This window comes from Atractosteus spatula, chromosome 1 (genome assembly GCF_055471065.1).
Source record: "Atractosteus spatula isolate fAtrSpa1 chromosome 1, fAtrSpa1.hap1, whole genome shotgun sequence".
In the NCBI taxonomy this organism is placed as follows: domain Eukaryota; kingdom Metazoa; phylum Chordata; class Actinopteri; order Semionotiformes; family Lepisosteidae; genus Atractosteus; species Atractosteus spatula.
Genome location: NC_142706.1, coordinates 37,055,182 through 37,077,647, shown reverse-complemented (window position 1 = coordinate 37,077,647; position 22,466 = coordinate 37,055,182). Strand labels below are relative to the sequence as shown.

The 22,466-nt window shown below is 34.9% G+C and overlaps 1 protein-coding gene across 1 annotated transcript in view; it reads left to right on the top strand.

Annotated features, from left to right (window-relative positions):
- evc2 (EvC ciliary complex subunit 2) overlaps window positions 1–20,878 on the top strand; it is a 98,188-nt gene extending 77,310 nt beyond the window's left edge. The window contains exons 18-22 of the mRNA XM_088915261.1: window positions 446–642; window positions 4,156–4,243; window positions 8,943–9,103; window positions 16,558–16,656; window positions 19,959–20,878. Coding sequence (XP_088771387.1) covers window positions 446–642; window positions 4,156–4,243; window positions 8,943–9,103; window positions 16,558–16,656; window positions 19,959–20,208 — 795 coding nt within the window. The 3' untranslated portion in view covers window positions 20,209–20,878. The remainder of the gene's footprint in view (window positions 1–445; window positions 643–4,155; window positions 4,244–8,942; window positions 9,104–16,557; window positions 16,657–19,958) is intronic.
- Window positions 20,879–22,466: the final 1,588 nt, after the last annotated feature.

Sequence of the window (22,466 nt, the reverse complement as noted above, 5' to 3'; positions counted from 1 at the left end):
GTTTCATATAACAAAATTAGATTTACCAAAGTTTTAAGTAATACTGCTTACTAGATGTACAAAGCTTAATTAAAACTTATAAAAATTAAAGGAGTTATTTTTTGGTTTTATGTTTTTCTTGATTTTTCCTTGAAATCTTCTACTGTTGCCCTCCTGTGTTTTGTTATGCCAAATATACAAATATGTATCATACAGCAGTAATGGCAAATGACACATGAGAGAATGCACACTGATTTATTGGACTTTTGGGGATTTGTTTATTTTTATTGTTTTAGTTGTGATTAAATATCGCTGCAGTCTGTACAATTGCTAAGGAAGCAACCTTATTAAGCTTGGTGAGATGAGAAACCATGTCAGACTGTTTAATACAACTCAAAGTATTATTTCAAGTATGCCTCTTTTTTCTGAATTCTGAACTGCAGGTTTGTTGTCTCTGTTTTCAAAGGTTTTGGAAGTTACAGAAAACCTTCTCCAAAAGTGTCTGGCTGACTGGAAGGCCTTAACAGTGGAACCCACCCTAACCTCAGGACCTGATGCACCTTCAGCTGAGATCTCCAAAGAAGAGGAGGACTGCCGCATGACTGTCAGATTGCAGCAGGCTCTCAATAAGTCTCACCAAGTGATGCATTTGCAAAGAAACAGGTGAGCAGTAAACATTTGTCACTGTACTGTACGTCATCCGAGTTACAGTGGTAATAAGGAGTCAGTTGTGCTGAGTTCAGAGAAGTTGACTGCAGCATTTGTCTGCAAATCCATAGATACCTATGCAATATTGTTTAATGTACTGTGAAGCATGTGCTATTACAGTATATAAACATATTATTTCAAATAATGTAAATATTGGTGTGTCAAAGGGTAGGGTCAGTTCTTGTTCTCCCTTAACTGCTCCTAAATCAGCCTTGTTTTCAAGCAACAAAAATTTTAGGAGGTCCATTACAGAACAACATATGGACAAAAATCAACAGTATTGTTTATAAAATATTTTAATACTGTAGGTGTGGTCTGTTACTGTCAAACAATGAATTACTACACTTTTAACCAAGCACCTCCATTTTCCTATACTTTTTCACATACAGTATCAGTTTTTTTGTGATTTATAGATACAGTATATGCATGTGTCACGCATCAGTGTCATTTTGATGTCAAAGCAGGAAATTTTCATTGTTGGAGTTCTGTTTCAGGAAGTTAGCAAATATGATCCTAACATTCATTCTTAGTGCAAACTAAAGTTTTATCCTCTTTTTTTATTATAACCCTGTCTGCTAAAAATACTGTATTTTTTATAGTATTGCCAGATGGATGTGAGAGATTCATATTCTATGTCCGAGAAGTGTTAAACATTCTGCTGAAGTATAAAGGAATGTAATCTAACAATATTATTAAGGAATGATTTGTCTTCACTACAAAAAGCAAAATTCCAGCAGGTTAAGTTTGATGTTACTCACATGAATTACTATGTGACATTATACTGTACATGGTCTTTTGTATTGTATGAATTACTGATTAAAGGTAACCTTTCAGACATGGAAGGTAAGCAAAATAACACTCAGTTTATTCCTTTTAGCATTTTATATGCTGTTTAATGATGTGGAAGATTCTGTAATATGTTTACTGTGTGTGTGGTGTCTTGTTATTGAGGATCATTGTTTTATATCTGTATTTTATACTCTTGTGTCTGCTGAATTTTGTACCAGTTGGGTCTTTAATCAACAGTGCTCATTGATGCATGTAATTGATCTGCTTGGGTGTTTAGACTTTTTTTTCTGAAGTAAATTCTTGATTTCCAAAAAAGCACTGTTATTTACAACAGCTTCACCGTACAGAAATGTACAGGTACGGTATGTACAGTAGTGCCTAAACATGCTTAAGATGCTTTGTAACCAGCAATATTTAAGTGAGTACCTTTTAGTACTTTCTCCAAGTTCACGATTTTAAACTATATTTGAAATTTGTAAAATACCATCAATGAATTTACTTTGTTACTGAGATTTATTAAGGGGTTTGAGAAGTTGTGACTGCAGTTTTCCTTTAAGTTCAATTGGTCACGTTAACACACCTGAATGAAGACAGTCCTCAAACTCTATAATTAGTACAAGGTTGATATCAATTTCATTCAACCCTTTGGGAGCTGAAAGTTAAAAACAGGCCTCTAGTAGAAAATTGTAATCAATTAGCCTGTGTTTAAGAACAGGGAGCAAAACCCTGAGGACATAGAGTTCTGGACCAGAATTGAGAACCACTGTTTATTATTAAAGGTGGATTACATTTTACAGTTTTCTGATCAGGCATGAGAAAGATTCGAGTAGACCAAGAGATACAGTATAGAACGTTTCCTTCTAGTAGTGGTTCCCAGACCCACTCCTCAGGGACCACACTGTTTGCTTATTTTCATTCCAACTGAGCTTTAAATCATTAGTGATAATTAATGTCTTCAGTTAATTGGCTTTCTTATTTAGGCTTTTAATTTACTTGTTTTTGCACACCGTATTTAAAAAAAACTATGTAAACCATATTATTTCCAAACAGTAAACTTAATAAAGTCTCTCCATGGCATACTTAAAATATCTTTCTGGCTAAACAGATATGAATAGGTTATTATAAGGAATAAATATTCCCACGATTATTTGTTTCCCCTTTTCAGAGGTCCAATTGTCTGGAAGCATACCTGAATGAGGCGACTGGAAACCCAGAAACTGGTACAGGGTTGATAACAATCACAAGTTCAAATTAAAATATAAAAAAAATCCTGCTAGAAAATTTTAATCATTTATTGGCTTTTGGCTATAAATGGCTGGAGATGAAACCAACTGAAACAGTTGCCCTCCATGACCAGGCTAGGGGAACCTTTTGCTGCAAAGTCAAGCTTAGCTCTAAGTCACTGTAAAAGGCTGTTGAGTTTCTTTTTGCTGCCGCCAGGTACATTATCCATATTTGCTCAAACTAAATATTCAGAACTAAATATGTTTAAATATAATAATAATTGCTTACGCTTATATAGAGCTTTTCTAGACACTCCACTCAAAGCGCTTTACAGGTAATGGGGACTCCCCTCCACCACCACCAATGTGCAGTATCCACCTGGATGATGTGACGGCAGCCATAGTGCACTAGAACGCTCACCACACATCAGCTATCAGTGGGGAGGAGAGCAGAGTAATGAAGCCAATTCATAGATGGGGATTATTAGGAGGCCATGATTGGTAAGGGCCAATGGGAAATTTGGCCAGGACACCAGGGTTACACCCCTACTCTTTTTGAGAAACACCCTGGGATTTTTAATGACCACAGAGAGTCAGGATCTCGGTTTTACATCTCATCCAAAGGATGGCACCTGCTTACAGTATAGTGTCCCCATCACTATACTGGGGCATTAGGACCCACCTGGACTGCAGGGTGAGTGCCCCCTGCTGGCCTCACTAACACCTCTTCCAGCAGCAACCTTAGTTTTCCCCAGGAGGTCTCCTATCCAGGTACTGACCAGGCTCACACCTGCTGAGCTTCAGTGAGTTGCCAGTTTTGAGTTGCAGAGTGATATAGCTGCTGGCATATATAATCAAATATTCAGAGGATCACAAAATTGACATAGTTTGACAATGCAATAATCGAAATTACCCCAGGCTGTACCTTAGTTCATAAGAGATGCGAGTTAAAAATTGTCAAGTTTTGGTGTTTTAATGTTTTTGCCAACAAGTGAATAAATTTGACTACATTCTAGAAAACCATCCTATGTATTCTTGAATTATCATTGCTCTCTTTTTATTGTAAAATGTGTACACAATCATTCTGGTGTTTCAGACATGCTGAATGTTATCTACTTTTGCCAATAATGCTTGCGCAATCTCTAGATCTGTCAGTTCTGAATTGTTCCCTATTATGAGTCTTTGTTGAAATGGAGGCTCTGGGGTTTTAATAGTGTATATAACATTGAAGAAACAATGTTATCACAACAGACTGGCATCAGAATTCCATGTACTGTATAGAAATAATGCGCAACTCTACAGTGTCTAAAGAAGTTTTATTGTGTCTTTTTTCAAAGGCCGTCGATACTTTTTGGCTGTTTCTTACTGCACATCAAAAGGATTTGATAAGAGGAAATAATAACAGAGCTTACCTGTTGTTTGGACCTTTGTCTTACAGTTCTTTTATATTTTTTAGACTGAAAGAAGAGCACACAAGATATCAGATAAAAGAAGATTTGAAAGACCAACTGGAGTTTAAGACACTCCATATACATTTTGATCAGGTAACTGCTATCAAAGTATTTATAATAACCTGCAAATGTTAAAATGTTAGCACTTTTCCCTCACATTTCTTTTTTGCTTACACATCCTACTTCATTTTTAATTCATTTTTATTCTCGGGAACATTTTCAAGTGATTCAGAAATTTGGAAATTGATATTTTTTAACAATTACATTTTGGATGGTATAGAGCAGAATGATGGTCTTTAGTATCTTATATTTAGCAGTGCATTGAGGTCTTTTTTAAACTTTAAAAAATCAAAGGTGGCTTTTTCAACTTATTTATAAAGCAGTCTTTGTACAGATAAATGTTCAAAAGTATTGTTACAAAAAGGAGATGTTAAAATTACAAAATAAGGTGGTTATTGATTAAATAAAATCAAAATCAGGTCCTGACTTCCTATACAAGCAAATAAAAAAAGATTCATAATTCCAACCCCTAAATTCAGGTAATACACATTGCACAGCATGTGAGTCCTTAATTATGTAAGCCCGTTTCTGCCAGGGAGTAAAAAAAACGCACTATGGTATCTCGCATTTGCAACTTTGTATCTCAGAATTCCAACTTTAAATCTCAGAATTCCGACTTTAAATCTCGCAATTGCGACTTTATATCTCAGAATTGCGACTTTATATCTCAGAATTGTGACTTATATCTTGCAATTGCGACTTCATATCTCAGAATTGTGACTTGAAAACTCAGAATTGTGACTGAAAAACTCAGAATTGCGACTTTATATCTCAGAATTGTGACTTCGAAATGGCCCACATTTCACTGTCTGTCCTTTTGTTATTGTAACGGATTCGGGTTCTAGGGCTTGTGCCCCTCGCCGCTCCCACCCTAGTTTGTGCCTCACTGCATTGGCTCGATCCCAGGTCTTGCCAGCTGAGCTAAAGAAAGTAAAAAAGGAATTGTACCAATATTGTTTTGGATAGATTTCCAAAATTTTGATATTGAAAGATTTTGATATTTTATATTTAGATCCGATTTGGATAAAGGATATGTTTTTATTATTAATCTGTTAATTATGTTGGCAAAATACTTCATCCACATAAGTAAATGGTCTAATACTGCTCCCTCTATTAATGCTTTTTAGAAATTTAAAGAATCAAAAGGCAAGACATACAATGGAAATATGTAAAAAGTATACGTTTCAGCTTTTATAATTGTGAATTCCTCTGGATGTGAAGTGTCTATTTCTGTATATTTTTATTCATATTCTGTTTCCTTTTTTGTTTTTCTGGTGTTTAAATAAAACTTTGTAAAAGAGCCCACCGTCCACTATTCCATCTGAGTACTATGGAAGCCTCCTTGGCGGAAATGGGATTCCATAAAAGCTAGTGTAATTAATTTGATTTTTATCAGGGCACTGTACAAGACAAGTATTCAGACCTATAGATCTTATGATCCTCTATGATTTATGAATATAGTGTAACAGACCGGCTGACATACAGGTTATACAATCTGGTTGCAGTGTGGTGACAGCACCGCCCTCCCCTGCGCATAATAGAAGATGCTGGGCGCCGGGGCTAAAGAAAGTGTTCTCTAGCTCAGCTGGCAAGACCTGGGTTTGAGCCAATGCAGTGAGGCACGAACTAGGGTGGGAGTGGCGAGGGCACAAGTCCAAGAACCCAAATCCGTTACAGTAACAAAGGGGCAGACAGTGAAATGTGGGCCATTTTGAAGCTATAAATGTGAGATAAAAAGTCGCAATTGTGAGATAGAAAGTCGTAATTCTGAGATTTTAAGTCGTAATTCTGAGTTTTTAAGTTGCAAGTCTGAGATATAAAGTCGCAATTGCAAGATATAAAGTCGGAATTCTGAGATACAAAGTCGCAATTGCGAGATACCATAGCGCGTTTTTTTTACTCCCTGGCGGAAACGGGCTTCCATACTTAATTCTCCAGAGCAGCATGATAGTAGAATAATAATCAGGCCCAAAGAAATATTAATTCACAAATTAATTAACAAACAAATGCCACACACAACAGTTGCACTATGAGCGGATTGTGGTTAATGCTGAGTTCCAGGGCCCTGCCTTCTATAGCCATTGAAAATCCCCAGATTCTGTTCTAATAATCTGAGTACAAAAAGACTTCAACAGGTGAAGGAGAGTGAGCCTGTATCGCAATAAACAAAATGGATGCTAAACAGCACAAAATCTCTTTCTCTAAACAAATGTTCACAAATGAGTGAAAACCATTTACATATTCTAATCTAAGGTATCACTAAGTCTGCAGATTCCACAATCAAGGGAATAAGAGTTAAAAAAATAAATAAGATAACAAACACTCTTATATTAGAAATATAATACACTGGATTCTGGTACACTCAGGGTTTAGATTACCTGGACAGAATCTGATTTTAAGTCAGAAATGGGACTGCCTCATGGCACAGCTTCTGATGATGATACGGCTGATTTATTGACAGTGACAGTGAGTGTTTTTCACCTGAGTTAATGATAAGGGCTCTGTATTTGATCATCTGTAACATAGTAAAAGGACCTGTGTAAATACAGCAAAATCTACCTATTGTATAACTCTAAAACATTGAGACAAAGCTGAGAACTACTGACATTGGTAGGCTTAATGACAATCAACTGTGCTCCTAGTCACAACAGTATCTTAGAACAGGGAACACCCAGCCAAATATCGGTAATAAGATATACTGTAATGCATATGGCATTTATGCAGTGAAATGCAGTTCCAGGTAACAGTTTGGGATTTTTATAATGTAATCAGGTTTCTTACACATTGTGCACTGAAAACAAATACAGTGAATATGGACCTATTCATACAATCTAATTAAAGGTCAATGCATAGCTTCTCTTGCGTCCCCTGTCATGATTTTGACCTCAGCATGATCAGGATTCAGTTCAGTAACCTTCTGGGGGGAATGACTCATCCTTCAAATGCTTCCTCAGTGATTTAACATTGTGAACATCTAATATTCCTAGTATATTTTTCAACTGCTTTAAGCAGATGTTTCATAAAAAAATAGTTAATTTAGCACGCAGAAAATTAGAGAGTAGATTTATTTGTAAAATGGATGTAATGTGTTAAATTCAGTGCCTTTAGTTTATTTTTGTGTGATAGTACTGTTAAAGTTTTAGTACTGTGCTCAGTTTTTCTTCATCTGCTAGTTGCCTTTGTCTTTTTCTCTGTACATGTCACTGTCTTTCATTGTCATACTGTTCATGTCAGTTCTGACATACTGACAGAAACTACCACCACCTCTCATAATTCAGTGCTTTCGTAAGTATGAAATGTCATGTAAATGCTTTCCATTTCAGTCATAGACCAAAGCATTATGTTACTGACTTTTAAAACTCCACAGCAAAATTGTTTTCCTTATTTCTACTATTATTTAGGAGTAGGCTATACTGTACATTGAAGGACAAATTACACATAAGAAAGTGACCAGCACAATCCTAAAGGTTCAATGTTTTCTCTCGTGACATTTTTTGATAGAAAGTCAGAAGACACAACCATGAATTAAAAATAAAATGATATAGTATGAGTAGGAAACGTATCCTGCACTACAGGAACATTACAATCTATTGACAATCTGTGTGTAAAAATGTGATATAATCATTATTATTGTTCAATATGGAGACACAAATGCCTCTGTATAATAATACATTTTCATGCACATACCTTTATAGGAATATACATAAGGCAGTAAAGGGATAGATCAACTTTTTAATAGTAATTTCAATAACATTGATAGAGGATTCTCTGAGAGTCACAACAGTAAAGAAATGAGATGCTAATAGTACTGTGACACGAAGCAAAATGCCCAGAAGGTCTGGTAACAGGCCAGCGGATTCCTATGCTATTCATTACATATAGAGATGTAAGTCTGTAATTTCATTTGATGCACAAGCAACTGGTCTATTTTCTTAATATATTTCATGAGTTCTTGGATTTGCGGCACACTGGAAATGCTCAATCCACACAGAGAAAATTAGAAATCCTGTTGTGAATTTAAAGAAGCCAGGTATCAGCTTCAGCAGCAAGGATGGGTGGGTTATTTCGGAGTCCCACAGCTCTATATAAAGAAAAGCACCTTCTAGTTTTAGTTCTAAAGGCACATTCTCACAGCTTTCTTACTTGTATCATTCAGTTTGTGTCACTGTTGGTGCTTTTTTATGCAAAATAGTTGATAATAAGTTGAACAAAACACAAAAGTCAATTTCATATTCAGCTATTCAGTATATTAAAATAGATAAATATTCTGTAATTACCCATGCAACTGACTGCCTTCTGGAAACTGATTGCACTTTAAAAAATGTATTATTCAGTCACGAAAAACAACTGTGGAGGGGATTAACATTAATGAGTAGTTCCTTGAGGAACAATAAAAACTAATTATCAAAACTATGTATTACTTTGGTCCCATGTGCTTGACTGATAAACTAGCCATGCCTATTATCTTTTAAGCCTAGGAAAATATTTTTTGAGGTACCCATCCCTTTTCCACCCTTTGTTGTCTTGTAAGACGTTTAGCAGGTGACAGGGAATGAGTGGTTTGCACATGAGTGGATTGCTAATTAGAAATTGTTTCCTGGTGGTGTACTGTCAGCAGTCTTTGTGAATACAGTAGCTGCTAGATAAGAATGTAAAGTTACCCTTTCAAATCAGATGCTTCATATCCTATGGATGTTTTGTGACATTCTTCTATACTGTACATGTTTCTTAGGATCTTGAGTTTGCGGCCAATTTGGTGAAGCTAAGTCAGATTTCATCCTGTGTCTTGCTTGAAGTCTTGCATTTATTGCTCCCAACATCTTCAGAATCTGAACTTATTTCCATCATTGATGCGCTGCTGCCCAAGCCATCTTCAAATGAGAGAGAGAAAGGGTAAGTTGAACATGGACATTCTTAGAATTTAATAACTTTTAGTTAGATTTTAAGACAAAATGTGTTACTGGTTTAGAATGGATATTTTAAGACAAATTAATTACATTTATTTCAAAATTATTTTTAAATAATTTCATTGAAAAAAAACAGTTATTTTTAACAGTTAACAGCATGACTTGTTACTAAATAAAACATATTGTTTACAGGAAACATTCACACAACATTGTGTCTTAGATGGAAAAGTTAATTCTAATTTCTAGTAAGAGGGTGTGAGATGTGATCATCTCTGGGTCTCAAAATAATGATAAAAAGAATGATAATAATAATGATCCTAATCTATACAGTTTTGTTATCTGAAGGTACTGTGCAGCATTAATGCAAACTTAGTACAGTAAATTGAACTGAAGTTAAGGTAGGTAGGCAGGTTAGGTCCCCTTTTCAGGCCATTAAGGCCCATGGGGAATGAGGGGCAAGGGCCACCATTTTTCTCAACGCATCCGACACTGGAAGTGGAGGTGATGTGGTCAGCATCACACTCCGGCCAGCTTATTACCCCCAGAAGGATTAACCCCAGGTACTCATCTGGAAAGCAGGCTAAGTGGACCTGGATGCCGTCCTGAAGGAATTAGAGCAAGCTACATTGCTTGCCCCTACCTGGGATTTAACCCGGGACCTTCCAGTCAGGAGCTAGACGCCCTTATTGTCTGAGCTTCCACGGCTCCCGAACTGAAGTTAAAGCTTGTGTAAAAAAACAGGATTTGAAAATGCTGAATGATTTGCAGGATCTCATATGGGCTGTTGAGATTATGCTAAGGATATCTGTACATGCCTACTAATGTTCAGAGCTGTGTTTTAGGGAATGATAAGCCAGAATGCCAAGAGCACAAATCATGTGGGGGTGTACAGGGCGTAACAATTTACTGATGTAGTGAGGAGTCAAACTGTTCGAGCCATTTTTTGTGAGATCCACCCACAGAAGGCTAGCGCAAGGATGCTAAAGAAAAAGAACAGATATGCTTATATACATGTACTGTATATCAGTTGTAATAAAGATCCAAGCAACTGAGTTCTGAACATATTGCAACTTTTTAAGGACATGTTTGCATACATCTGCAAACTCCATATTACAATAAATAACACATGCATTATTTTCTCTGAATCAGACTAGGAGAGATGTGAACATATAGGAGAACTGTCACAGTGATGAAAAAATATATGATCACAATATTGCAAATCTGAGTTTTAAAAGCTGGACACAGAACTTTGATAACAAGTGCCAATCAGCATGGTCTTGTTACAGTTCAGGTGTAAAATGTGTTGTTTCATCAACAAAGCACTGTGATAAATGTCAGGTTTTATGCAAATGTAAATCTAGGTGTCATCAGTATAGACATAAAGACACCATACCTACAAATAATCTTACCCAATGGTAACATATAAATACTGAAAAGAATGAGACTCAGAACAGAGCCCTGCAGGACACCAGATGATCAATTCCTTTATTAATAGAAATATTACAAATATTACAGTCCTATTTTGGTCCAACTAGCCTGGTTGATTAGTGGTGTGCAAATTATGTTAGAATCTCATCCAGCCATTTCTTGAAAGTAGTCAAGGTGTTGCCTACAACAACACAGCTGGATATCTTTCGCTAGATTCCCACAACCCTTTGTGTAAAAAAGTGCCTTTGGTGTCAAATCTAGTTGCCTGTAGTTTCCATTTATGCCCTCTGGTTTGTATTTCATTGTTGGTTCTGAAGAAGTCCTGATGGTTGATTTTGTGAATGCCCTTGATGATTCCAAATAGAATAGGTAGCTTTTGGTAAATGCTTGTGGTTCTTAATGTAAGACTTGATGTAAGATAGGTAGATAAGACTTTATTGATCCCGAAGGGAAATTGATGTGTTACAGCAGTCCAGCCCAAGACAAGCAAAAACAGACATCAGAATAGACGAAAAATTAGAATATGTACAGTAATACAAAATAAATATAAAATAAAATAAATAAATGAATAAAAATAAATACATAAGTGTGTGCAAAATATGATCATAGTCACTGTAAAAACAATAAAATATGTACAAAATGTGCATAGGTCTATACAGATTGAGTGTCCAAAAAAAGTACAATTACAATTACAAGTACAAGGGCTAACAGTCCTAGTCTTGGGCAGCATTATACACCCAAGAAATCTATATGGCTGGGCCATATAGATTTTCTGTCCCTTCAGTCCTCTAAATTCCTGTGTTTGAATTTAGTTAAATACTGCTACAGTACACTTCCACCCTTTTCATTTTCCTGCTTCTCCAGAATGCCAATGAAGTATTTTTCTCCAACACTCAATGTTAGCTACGTTTCTGTAATTCTAATTTATAATCACAATTCAGTGCCATAGCTTCTATCTTACACATTTTCTTCCTAATACTCCTGGCATTTAGATACAAGCACTTAATTACTTGTCAGTTGCTCCAGTGATCCTTTCCCCAAGCCTAGTAATGTCCATCTCCTTCAGATATAGTCCATTTTGTCTGTATGGCTTGGCCATAGCAAGGTTTCTAATGGCGGAGAAAGCTGAAGTCTTCTTTGGCACATTGTGTCCTCTGTCATGCCTTGAGTTTATGGATTAACATTGGAAGTTCATCTTTGCATGGTGCAGGCAGGGATCCCTGTGAAGACCACCAGTATGGCCCTATTCTTCCATTTGTGTTCAAGGTCTGTTTCGTATAGAACTGTTTTCATTTAGAAATTGTTCTGTTTGTGTCATTGCATAAACCTCCACCTGTCTTCCTGTACCGTTTAGAGGCTTTGAAAAACTGAGATATGTGAGTTTTAGATTTCTTGTTTCTCTAGGGTCCGTACATTGAGAGACAAGAAATGTTACTCCGTTTTTATTCCAGTTATGACACATTTTGTAATGTATTATCCTACTCTATTGAGGAATGTTAAAGATTTAGTTTAAGAAAGTCATGCTAAACAGCACATAAAGCAGATTCCTATGTACACATTTAATTTATGATATTAGTTATCTATTTGGTTAGAATCAGAAAGATTCTATTAGGTTAGCTTGCTGAGCAGGCATAAGCTGTGTTTTATAGCCACCCCATTCCTAAGTAATGATGATTTCTTGTTTATCTCAGTTGAACTTAACAGTTGCATTCCACTTTCTTTCCTTTTATGTATAAGTAAAGTTTTAACCCAAGTTTGTCTTCTTTGTGTCATCTTTAGTATCCTTTCTTTAGCTCCTTTTTATACTGTACCTGTATTTAAATGCTATAAATTGTATGTATCTGCTGGCTGAGTCCCATTCTGCAACAATACAGTGCTCACTTTCTCTTCCTCTGCTCTCTCTTTGATGAACATTTAATGTTTTCCTTTCAGAAGTCTTCTCAGGCAATCTGATTCTTTGTATTCCTCCAGAGTAACAATTTTTGCTCCACATCTGGTGTGCTGTTTGATCTATACAGTTTTTTTTTAATTCTGTGCTGTTCTGCTGTGTATCTTTCCTCCTTTGTTCTTGCAAAATCTCAGAAGCAATTTGCCTCGGTGCTCTTTTAAATTTGCTTCCACTCTGATATGATTATTACTTGGTAGCTATATTCAATTGCAATTGCTAGACCCTGGAAAATGAAGGATGCCGGCCTAAGATTAAAGTAACTTTATCCAGGAAAATTAATAGCTTTCAATGAAATGAACATTCTCTTTTGCTTTTTGGAGTCTGTAGAAGTTTTAATTCTTGAATCAGCTCTATCTGATTTGATCAATTTAAATAAGTTCGTCCTTTCAAAAAATGTGAGACCAACACAGCTTATAGTCAAAATGGAACAATTTCAATTCCGGCCACTGGCATTCCACAAGCATATAGTTCTGCAAGTTTTATGTTAGTACTTCTCTGTATGTGTTTGGAGTAACAAAACCAGAGCATAGCACCAAGAGGGAAACTTACGATTCTCTAAAATTGATAATTCACCAGTGTAGACCTCATCAAAACACACTTGCTATACTGGTACATACTGTAGCTTTATACACACATCCCTGGACAATTGGAATGTAGGTCGGACTGGTTATAAAACAGAGATGTAGGTACTGTACAGTATATTGTTTATAATGCATCAATGATATATCATGCAATATTTAAGAATGCAAAATTTCTGCTACTGTATTATGTGGTGTTTTGTTTTCACAGTGTTTTCCACGGTAGCATACAGTGCACATAGGAATTTACTACAGGACCAAACATTTTTTGTAGGGAGAGAGATCTGCATCCAGGAATAAATAATAAAACATTACACATTTTACATGTGTATAATTTCTTGTAAACATGCAACATCTTTTTCAAGAACATTCAGCAAAAAGTGAACTCCTGAAAATGTATACATAAAGTACAGCACATAAAACAACCCCAGAAATTCCTCAACAAATATGTAACATGACCCATAGATTATAGACATTTTTCAACCCTGGTCAATGTACAGTATCTTCAATATGATTTTTTGCACGCATTACATAATGCTAATTTTTTCTGAATCATCTTAAGGATGAATCCTTCACTGCTGTAATTCTCTTCTTTCTATAAAGACTGTCAACCTGACTGAAAAAAAAGTCTAAGATAAACACTTTATAGTATTTCTACTTTGTAAGCATACTGTATAGTAGAGAAACAGAACATTGATATTCTTGGGGTATGGTTTAAAATTTCCTAATTAAACGATATGTAAGTTGTCAAGCTCTGATAAATGAATAATCATATTTAAGACCAGGTTGTTGCTGCAGAAGGTTTGGTGCCTAGAACTCTGTTTCTGCTGAAAATAAATGAGTCACTTCCATGGGCATGTCCCTGAAATGCTGTTTTTGGCATTGAATGGCATGTTAATATTTTGTTTAATTTGAATATATTTATGTTAGAAAGTACATAGATATTTACAGAAAGTATGCAGTATACAGAAGAAAGTAGATTAGTAGAACAAATTGGTGTTTTTCTACTGATATATCAGTCAAACCAATATACTGATATCGCAGTTTAAATTATCATTGGCAATTTCTGTTTTCCTATGTTACTGCATTTGCATAACATTGTTTTCCAAAATTGTTGACAAGCTAACAAAAGCCATTAAGACACTAATATTAGTAGTTTGCTTTATTCATGGTGGCATGTGTGTGATGCTTCCTTAACTATTGTTGCCTATAGTACCGTGTATTTTGTCTCTCCTTGTTTCAGATCATTTCTTTAATATAAGTTTGGTATAGGGGCAGCACTGTGGCCTAGTGGTTAGCATTACCATCTCACAGCTTTGGGCCTCTGGGTTCAATTCCTAGGGTACAAACTGCATGGAGTTTGTACTGTATGTTCTCCCCATGTCCTGTAAGTGTGAGTTTACTCTGGATGTTCTGGTTTTCTCCCACAATCTAGGAGAAATAGTAATCTACTGTATTTTGTTTGTTTACATCTGCAGTAACTTCAATTATAGAGGAAAACCGGAAAACCAAACTTTCCAGTACTCATTTATATTACAAAATATTACTATGGAAATGTTTGTTTCATGAACCATGGATCCATACCCTGTTATCCCTGTAAGGTATCAACTCCCGCTATCACGAATTTGCCACTAGTGGAAGCATCAGGGTACCAAACCCTTGCAAATTCTGGGGTTTTACTGTGGATGTCTACACAAGTGTGTCACAATGGCACAGTGGTTAGAAGTTCTGCCTCACAGCACTTGGGCCCTGGGTTCAGTTCTGGGCCTGGGGTGCTATCTGTGTGGAGTTTGTATGTTCCTCCTGTGTTTGATCATACAGGTTTATTCAGTTTTAAAAATGTGTATAAATTATTTGTTATTGAACATCACAAACATTTACAAGACACAGTATACTGTATTAATGAACCAATGTGCGATTATTCAGTATATATTCACATATCCATCTGTCTTGTGCATAAAGGTATAAAAGGTATTAGGATTTTTTAAAAAGATTATTTTATCCCGGGACTCAGTTATACTGTATAAAGATTTGTAAAGAATGTCAAAGAATTAAGCTGTGGGTTTGTGTACATGCACCATCTTAAAGTGTACATTTTACACACATCATTCAGGTCTGTAAATTGACCAGATATACATACGTACTGTAGAACAGTTTTGTACGTAGAACGTTTTTGATGTTTGCATTTTCTTTGCGTCTTTGGTTTGCATCATTGGGTTGAGGTGAGGCACTACTGCCAGTGAAAATAGTATGTTTAAGAAAGCCTGGTCACTGCCATTGAGTTGTAAGAGATCCTCCTTGTAAGTTCTATCTACAGGGCAGAATTGAAAGAGCCTTTTCACAACCCAGCTGTAATCAACTAGCTGGTATGTCACCAGAGGGGAGAGGAAAAGCAAAAGGTTATGACAAAGCGAGACAAGAAATGTGCCTTGATATTTTTTAGAACAGTCTGTGGATAAGCACTAAAGACCAACACAAATGTGAAAAAAGAAGAATTTCTGCAGAAGTATTACAGTACGTGCAATAATATTCTGCTAAAGCAACAGTAATGGTAATGCAACCATTAACTAACTAAGTGTACTAAGTGTAACTACTTTAGTGTAATGGATTTGTTTATAATAAAAGGTGTGTGAAATCATAATTTTGGATTTTAGTTTAAAGCAGTCTAATCAAATAAAAACTACTGTACTAGAAATGCAAACAGTTTATATGGTTCCTTAACTAGTTCTCTTGTCATTGTTATTCTGTAGACCAGCAATGTGGCAATAAGATTGTCATGGAATGGATGATAGTTGAAAAGAAAATAAAAGCTATTTGTGTCTTCACTAATATAAAAATTATAATGCACAAACAAATACCTATTATTAAATAATGTATTAAAGTTTGTTCTTGTAGTCAGCTTTCTATCAAATCCATGTTATTTTCAAAGAACAAAAAACACTAATATTAAGACAAACTTTTGAAACATCTGAATTATTTATACATCAGATTGACTTCAACCTCAGGATTAAAATGACTTTTAAAATGTTTAATGAGAAACATACATCTGCTTAAAGCCAAGGATACTAACTGAGCCCTTAACGGTAGTATGATGCTGGTATATGATTGCAGTTCTGCTAGTTAGACTTGCCAAATTAAAAAAATATAAAAAAGTTTTACTGGGCCTTCAAAGAAATTGTTAATGTGTAAACAGATATCACATTGAAAATACTGTACCGTTTTCTATATAACAGTAGTAGCATGCTGAAAAAAACATATTATCATTTTAGAATGCCAGATGATTTTAATCCAGCTATGAATGGATATACAGTATGTTTATTAATGTATATGAGGTGAGAGAAATTGTTACTTCTGAGAGTTCAGTAAGAAAGTTAAGGAGGTGGAAATAAGATTAAAAATATGTTCAAAATAGGTAAAAAAAATGCCTATGTATAGTATAAATACGAATTCTGTTGTTTCTTTTCATAATGGGAACTGTTTTAAAAGGTGGGCTGATGGATCAAGAAAATCCCTTCTTATTAAACTAAGAGAAGACATCATCAGTAAAAATGTGATCAGTGGTCCACTGGACAAAGTGTTTGAAAGGTAAGGCTCTGTTTTTTTTTCTGTTAATAAGAAATATATTTGTACTTCAAATTAACATTTACATTAAAGGTGACAGAATATTAGAAACAACACTTAACTCCAATAATGAAATTTAAAGTAAAGCAAATTCTTGGTTACAATGAAAGAAATGTTGAGTCACAACTATAAACTAGACAGCTCATTTAAAGTCTGTCTGATGAAAGTAAAATAACATTTTACAGGGATGTGACATTGTCTGATACTCTTCAGTCTGAAACATCAGAGAAACTTCAACTGATTATATCTGAACATATTATGACAGTTTCTTTCTCTGTTATGTCCATCATCAAGGCAAACGATTGCTTTTACTTTTCTATAGACTGAGCAAACAATGTTAATAATAAATTGTTTATCTATAATCTTTAGACTCACTTTTAAACTCAGTATGTTTTAGAAAATGTTCAGAATTCATAACTATTTCTCTTTCAGTTCATTGGTATGCCACAAAAGCATAGATTTGTTCTGAGTAGAGTTCTTTTTCCTTAATGTTTTGATTCTCAACATTGATAAGCTATGAATGTTTTCTTGCAAGGCAACTGGTAGCTGCTAATAAATATTCAAAAGCTGTTAAAAGTCTGTTTCCCTGATGGTTGAGATCAGCATTTCTACATTTCCAAGTGGACACAGAAAACGTTTTATGCTACCGTCAGAAATATTTTAATAATGAATTAACAGACATCTTAGCATGTGCACCAACAAAATGGGTATTTAAACTTTCAGATCCATGACATTTTATTGACTCCTTATCTGTAACTTTGAAGTATACTTAAAACAAACTCAGGACAGCTCAAATCTTAAAACTCTGTCTTAAAAATACTTAATGTCATTTGTACAAACCCCATTAAGAAAAAAAAGGGAAAACAGTAAACCATATATATCCATGCATAGTTGTGAAAGATCAGATTTTTGTACCCCAAATGCTATTCTGTCTGCTCTATAATGTGCTTATTTCCCATGTGACTGAAGCAGATGCTTCACAGAATTAAAAGGCTGGCATCACTGCAAAAATCTATTACTGATTGTGGTGGTTTTTATTTAAAAAAGCTTTTAAAGTTATTTTTCCATAATTTTTTTCTCAGTATGAAACAGCTGGCTATTTGGAATCCATCTTTCTCAAATGTCAACCTAATGTTTTAGATTAATGCTTGTTGTATCTCATGATTATTTATAAAATGTTCCTGTTGGCCCGTCTCAGTACGAACTCAGCTGTATTTGTCCTGAAAACAAATATTGCTGCCAGATGTTTCAGCACCTCTCATTTTTCTTTTCTTCTGTTCTTGTTCTTGCATGAGGCCACTATAACATTTTATTCAGGTGGTTACAGTATATACATTATATATATATATGTTAATACCATAAGACAAATATAGTTGTTGAAAAAGTGAGTAATGGTAATGGTGTATTCCAGGTATGTACAGTTGTGTAATATGAATTTTTCAATTAAAAAGTCATTTTAATAGATTTGCTTTTTAATTTTATACACCGTAATTATCATATTATCATCAGAATTATTATATTCTCTTGCTCTTCAGCATTTACATGTTCCCACTTGGTCAGCTTTTAAGATCACATGGCCTCAGCTTTCATTTTTACGCTGACAATACTCAAATATACATCCATACCAAACCCAACACTGATGTGGCTGTCTCTATTCTATCTAATTGCATCTCTGACATAAAAATTTGGATGACTCAAAACTTCCTTCATCTTAACTGTGACAAGACTGAAGTCATGCTTATTGGTACCCCCCATCAACTTCGTAAAGCCAGTCCTGTAACCCTGTCTGTAGATGGCTCTGTACTTGAGCTTCAATCAAAATTGAAAAACCTTGGGGTTATATTCGATTCTGGCTTAACATTCGACCCACATGTACAGTATACTGTCAAAACATCTTTTTTTCACCTTAGAAATATTGCAAGACTACGCCCTATGCTATCATTAACTGTGGCTGAAAAGCTGATCAACATATTTGTATTCTCTCGAATTGACTACTGCATTGCTCTACTCCCTGGGGTATCTAAATCTACTCTGAACAAGCTGCAGTATGTCCAAAATTCAGCAGCCAGAATCCTGACCAGGTCTAGTGCAAGTGTTCACATTACTCCTATCCTGGAGTCCTTGCACTGGCTTCCGGTCAAATTCCGCGTAGACTTTAAAATCCTCATGCTCACCTATAAGGCTTTACATGGCTTGGCACCTCAATACCTGTCTGAACTTTTATCGCCCTACTCCCCACCTCGCAACCTCCGCTCTTCAAATTCTGCCCTCCTTACTGTCCCCCAAGCCCGTCTACATTGTATGGGCGAGAGGGCCTTCTCTTGCTATGCCCCCAAGCTCTGGAACTCTTTGCCCAAGGATATTAGAGAGTCACCTTCTCTAAACTCCTTCAAATCCAGACTCAAAACCTTCTTCTTCAGAAAAGCCTTTACTTAACTGGTTCCATTCTTCACCCCTCTGCTCTTCTTAATACCACCTTCCACGGTCTCCTCTATTGTTATTGTTGTATTGTTGTAATTATAATTGTGTCCTATCTTGTGAAATCTTCTTATTTATTGTTGTAGTCTTCTTATTTATTGTTATTGTCATCCTGTAAAGCGCTTTGAGAAGCCATCTTTAAAGGCGCTATATAAAATAAAGTTTATTATTGTTATTATTGTTATTATTATTATTATTATTATTATTATTATTATATACAGTATGTCCTACAGATTTTATACTGTTCATTTTATAGCATGTGTAATTATAGTTTTCAACAGGCATTTTGCATTTTTCAAATGTGCGTTGCTTTTTAATAGTTCTGCCCTGAGTGTTCTTAAAAATGTAACCATTATACTTCATAAGCATTAACTTAACAAGTAAAGGTTGAATATAATACCCAGTTCAAAACCTATTAAAAAGTCAATATACTGTAACACAATATAAATGCAAACACTTGTGAAATGCCTTCAGTTTGTGTGCACATCCCTGTTGTGAATAATTCCTGACAGCTCTACAAGTGCCTTTAACAAAAAGTACAGTGACTAATACTATTAGGTACTATTATAGTGAAATTTTTTATAAAAAAAAACCTAAGCCTCTTCAGTTATAAATAAGTATTGTTCTATCCCAATATAACAACAAAGTCGAACATCACAAATCAGTTATATTATTACTGTACTTATAAGAGTTTTCTGGAGAGTACGTTTTCTGTTATTTGATATATGAATCTGAAAAACACATTTCCTCAGATTTCTCAGTACATTTGAATTCTGTTTCATTTTCAGGGTTTTGATGAAAAACCAGGCTGATGTGGAAACTTCAAAAAGTGTCCAAAACAGTGTTGTCCAGAACATTATAGAAGATCATTGTTCCGATCCAGCAGCAGAAATCCTGGACCTACATGACACAGGAGAGAAAGTGTTTGTTTTTCGTTTTGAGTCAGAACAGAAAGACTTTTCAGACACAATTTGTAAAAAGAAGAAAAAAAGGAGCTTCCTAAACTTCAAAAAAGCCACAGTTGCTAATATAGACTGAAAATAAATGTACAGTATCTTTTCCATGCTGACCTTTTAATTGGAAAAAATACAAATAGCTATGTATATAATATGATAACTGTCTCTTGAATTATATATACTTATTTGTAATACAATGGTTCTGTTGATTGTTTTCCGCAGATAATTTTTACTGTAAATATTATCACATGATGCTGTAAATTTTTGTGTCTTCAATTACAACACAGCTGTACCACAATGAAACCAGATCTTGAGTGATTACAAAAGCTCAGAAAAGCTGTTTTTAGATCAGCACTACAATAGACTGTATTACACTAGCTATCCAGGAGGTTATACTGTTCCCTCTAGGCTTAACAATTAAAGCTAATGTCTCAGTGAATGAATGGTAGTATTGTGGTGAGTTTCTCAGACATTATAATTAAAAATCCCTTAATATTGTTTTTCAGGGGTAGAGAGGCGAATGCTGTTTTTATTACACTGTCTAAATTAAGACAATATCAACCCCTATGGAAATTTTGTTTTTTCTTCCCACTCTCTTTTCTTCTCACCTTATTTTCTATGTAGTCCATTTGATCATATGTTAGTTACAAATAATAAAGTAATAGACTCCTATATTTCTCAATCACTGCCCATCCCCATTGGTGTTTTCAGTTAATATAACATTATGTTGTGGAATTAGATTTAATTTTACATTCAAGTACATTTAATGTACAGTATGACAGAAATGTGTTAATCAAACTCCAGATGACCTAATGATGTTTCAAATATATAATATATATTTTTTCAAAAACTGTACCTCAGAAAGGAGTTCTGTCCATAAAAAAGATAATTTAATCAATTATTTTATAAGTAATAGTAAAAAGTGATGAAAGTAAAATTATAAATTTGAAATCACAGACTTTAATGTAGGAATTGTATGGATTTCTGGGAAAGCTTTCTAATTTAAGCTATAAATCTGGTTAGATATCCCTACATTTAAGTGGTCTATTGGTAAAAAACTAAGAAGCTAAATATTTAATGGCCAATTAAAAACTATTAGGTTGTTTCCTGTTCAGTGTAAATTATAAATATAAAAATATTGGAGGTAAAATTACATCTTTGCATATGGTAAGCCATTCTCTTTTTGTGGGTAACTAAATCAAATCAATCTTTTATTTAACTTTTATTTGTTTAATTTCAGATTTATTTCTAATGTAATAAAGATTTATTTCTTCATTCATGGGATGTTGCAAACAATAGACTCAAGATAGGAAGACTTTACCTACAGATGCAGCCATCTAGAATGCGCATCATAATTCACATTAGCACGTATACTGGTTTCAGCATGCAGATGGCTTGCTAGGTGGCACTTGTGTTGAGTTATATTTTTCAAATGGTTCCTTCATTTGATGTTTTTTTTCTTAGTCTACTATTCATATTTCTTGAAAATAGAATGTATTTATGTTATATAATCATTTTAAATAATTGCCTAGCTTCCATTTTAAAATGTAACGTCACTGTCCAGTATTTGTTTTTCTGAAAAGATCATTAAATGCCATAAATAGAGCTGGACCTTAATTTTTTAATGTGCCTGGTTTTACGGAAATTCTCAGAAAACAAGAAATTTCACAGAGTGGCTATAAACTAATCAAAACAACTGAAATAGTTTATATTGCAATTTGCCATTATATTGTTGAGATAGGTCTGCTCAAAACACTTTAATATTATCTGTGATTGCTTGCAAAACAATGGTGTGAATAAGGTCATCCAGCTAGATAAAGAAGTGTTCAAGAACTATGCTAATACTTTAGCTGACAAACAGTTTGGATATCTGTGGATAATACTTCACAGAATTCTTTTATGTGTGCGGCACATTGGGAAATGTAGTTTTTTGCCCATATATTTTGCTCATGTGCAATTAAAAACTACATGCCTGGTGGAAGAGATAAGATAAGATCACTTTATTAGCCATATACAATTTCTTGTATTAGGAATTTGTCTTTTTCACATACCCCAGCTTGCTCTCCGTGACACACACAGGCACACAGACGGGGAGAGAGAAGCTTGGGGTCAGAGCACAGGGTCAGCCATTTATATGGCACCCCTGGAGTAGCTGGGGTTAAGGGCCTTGCTGAGGGGCCCAACGGAATAGGATTCCTCTGTCAGCTGCAGGATTTGAACTGGCAACCTTCTAGCCACAGGCGCCGATCCTTAGCCACAGTGCTTTAAAAACAAAAAAAAACAATTGTTTAAGTAATGTTAATAATAAATTCCACTCACAAAATCCAAAAGTATTGTAAA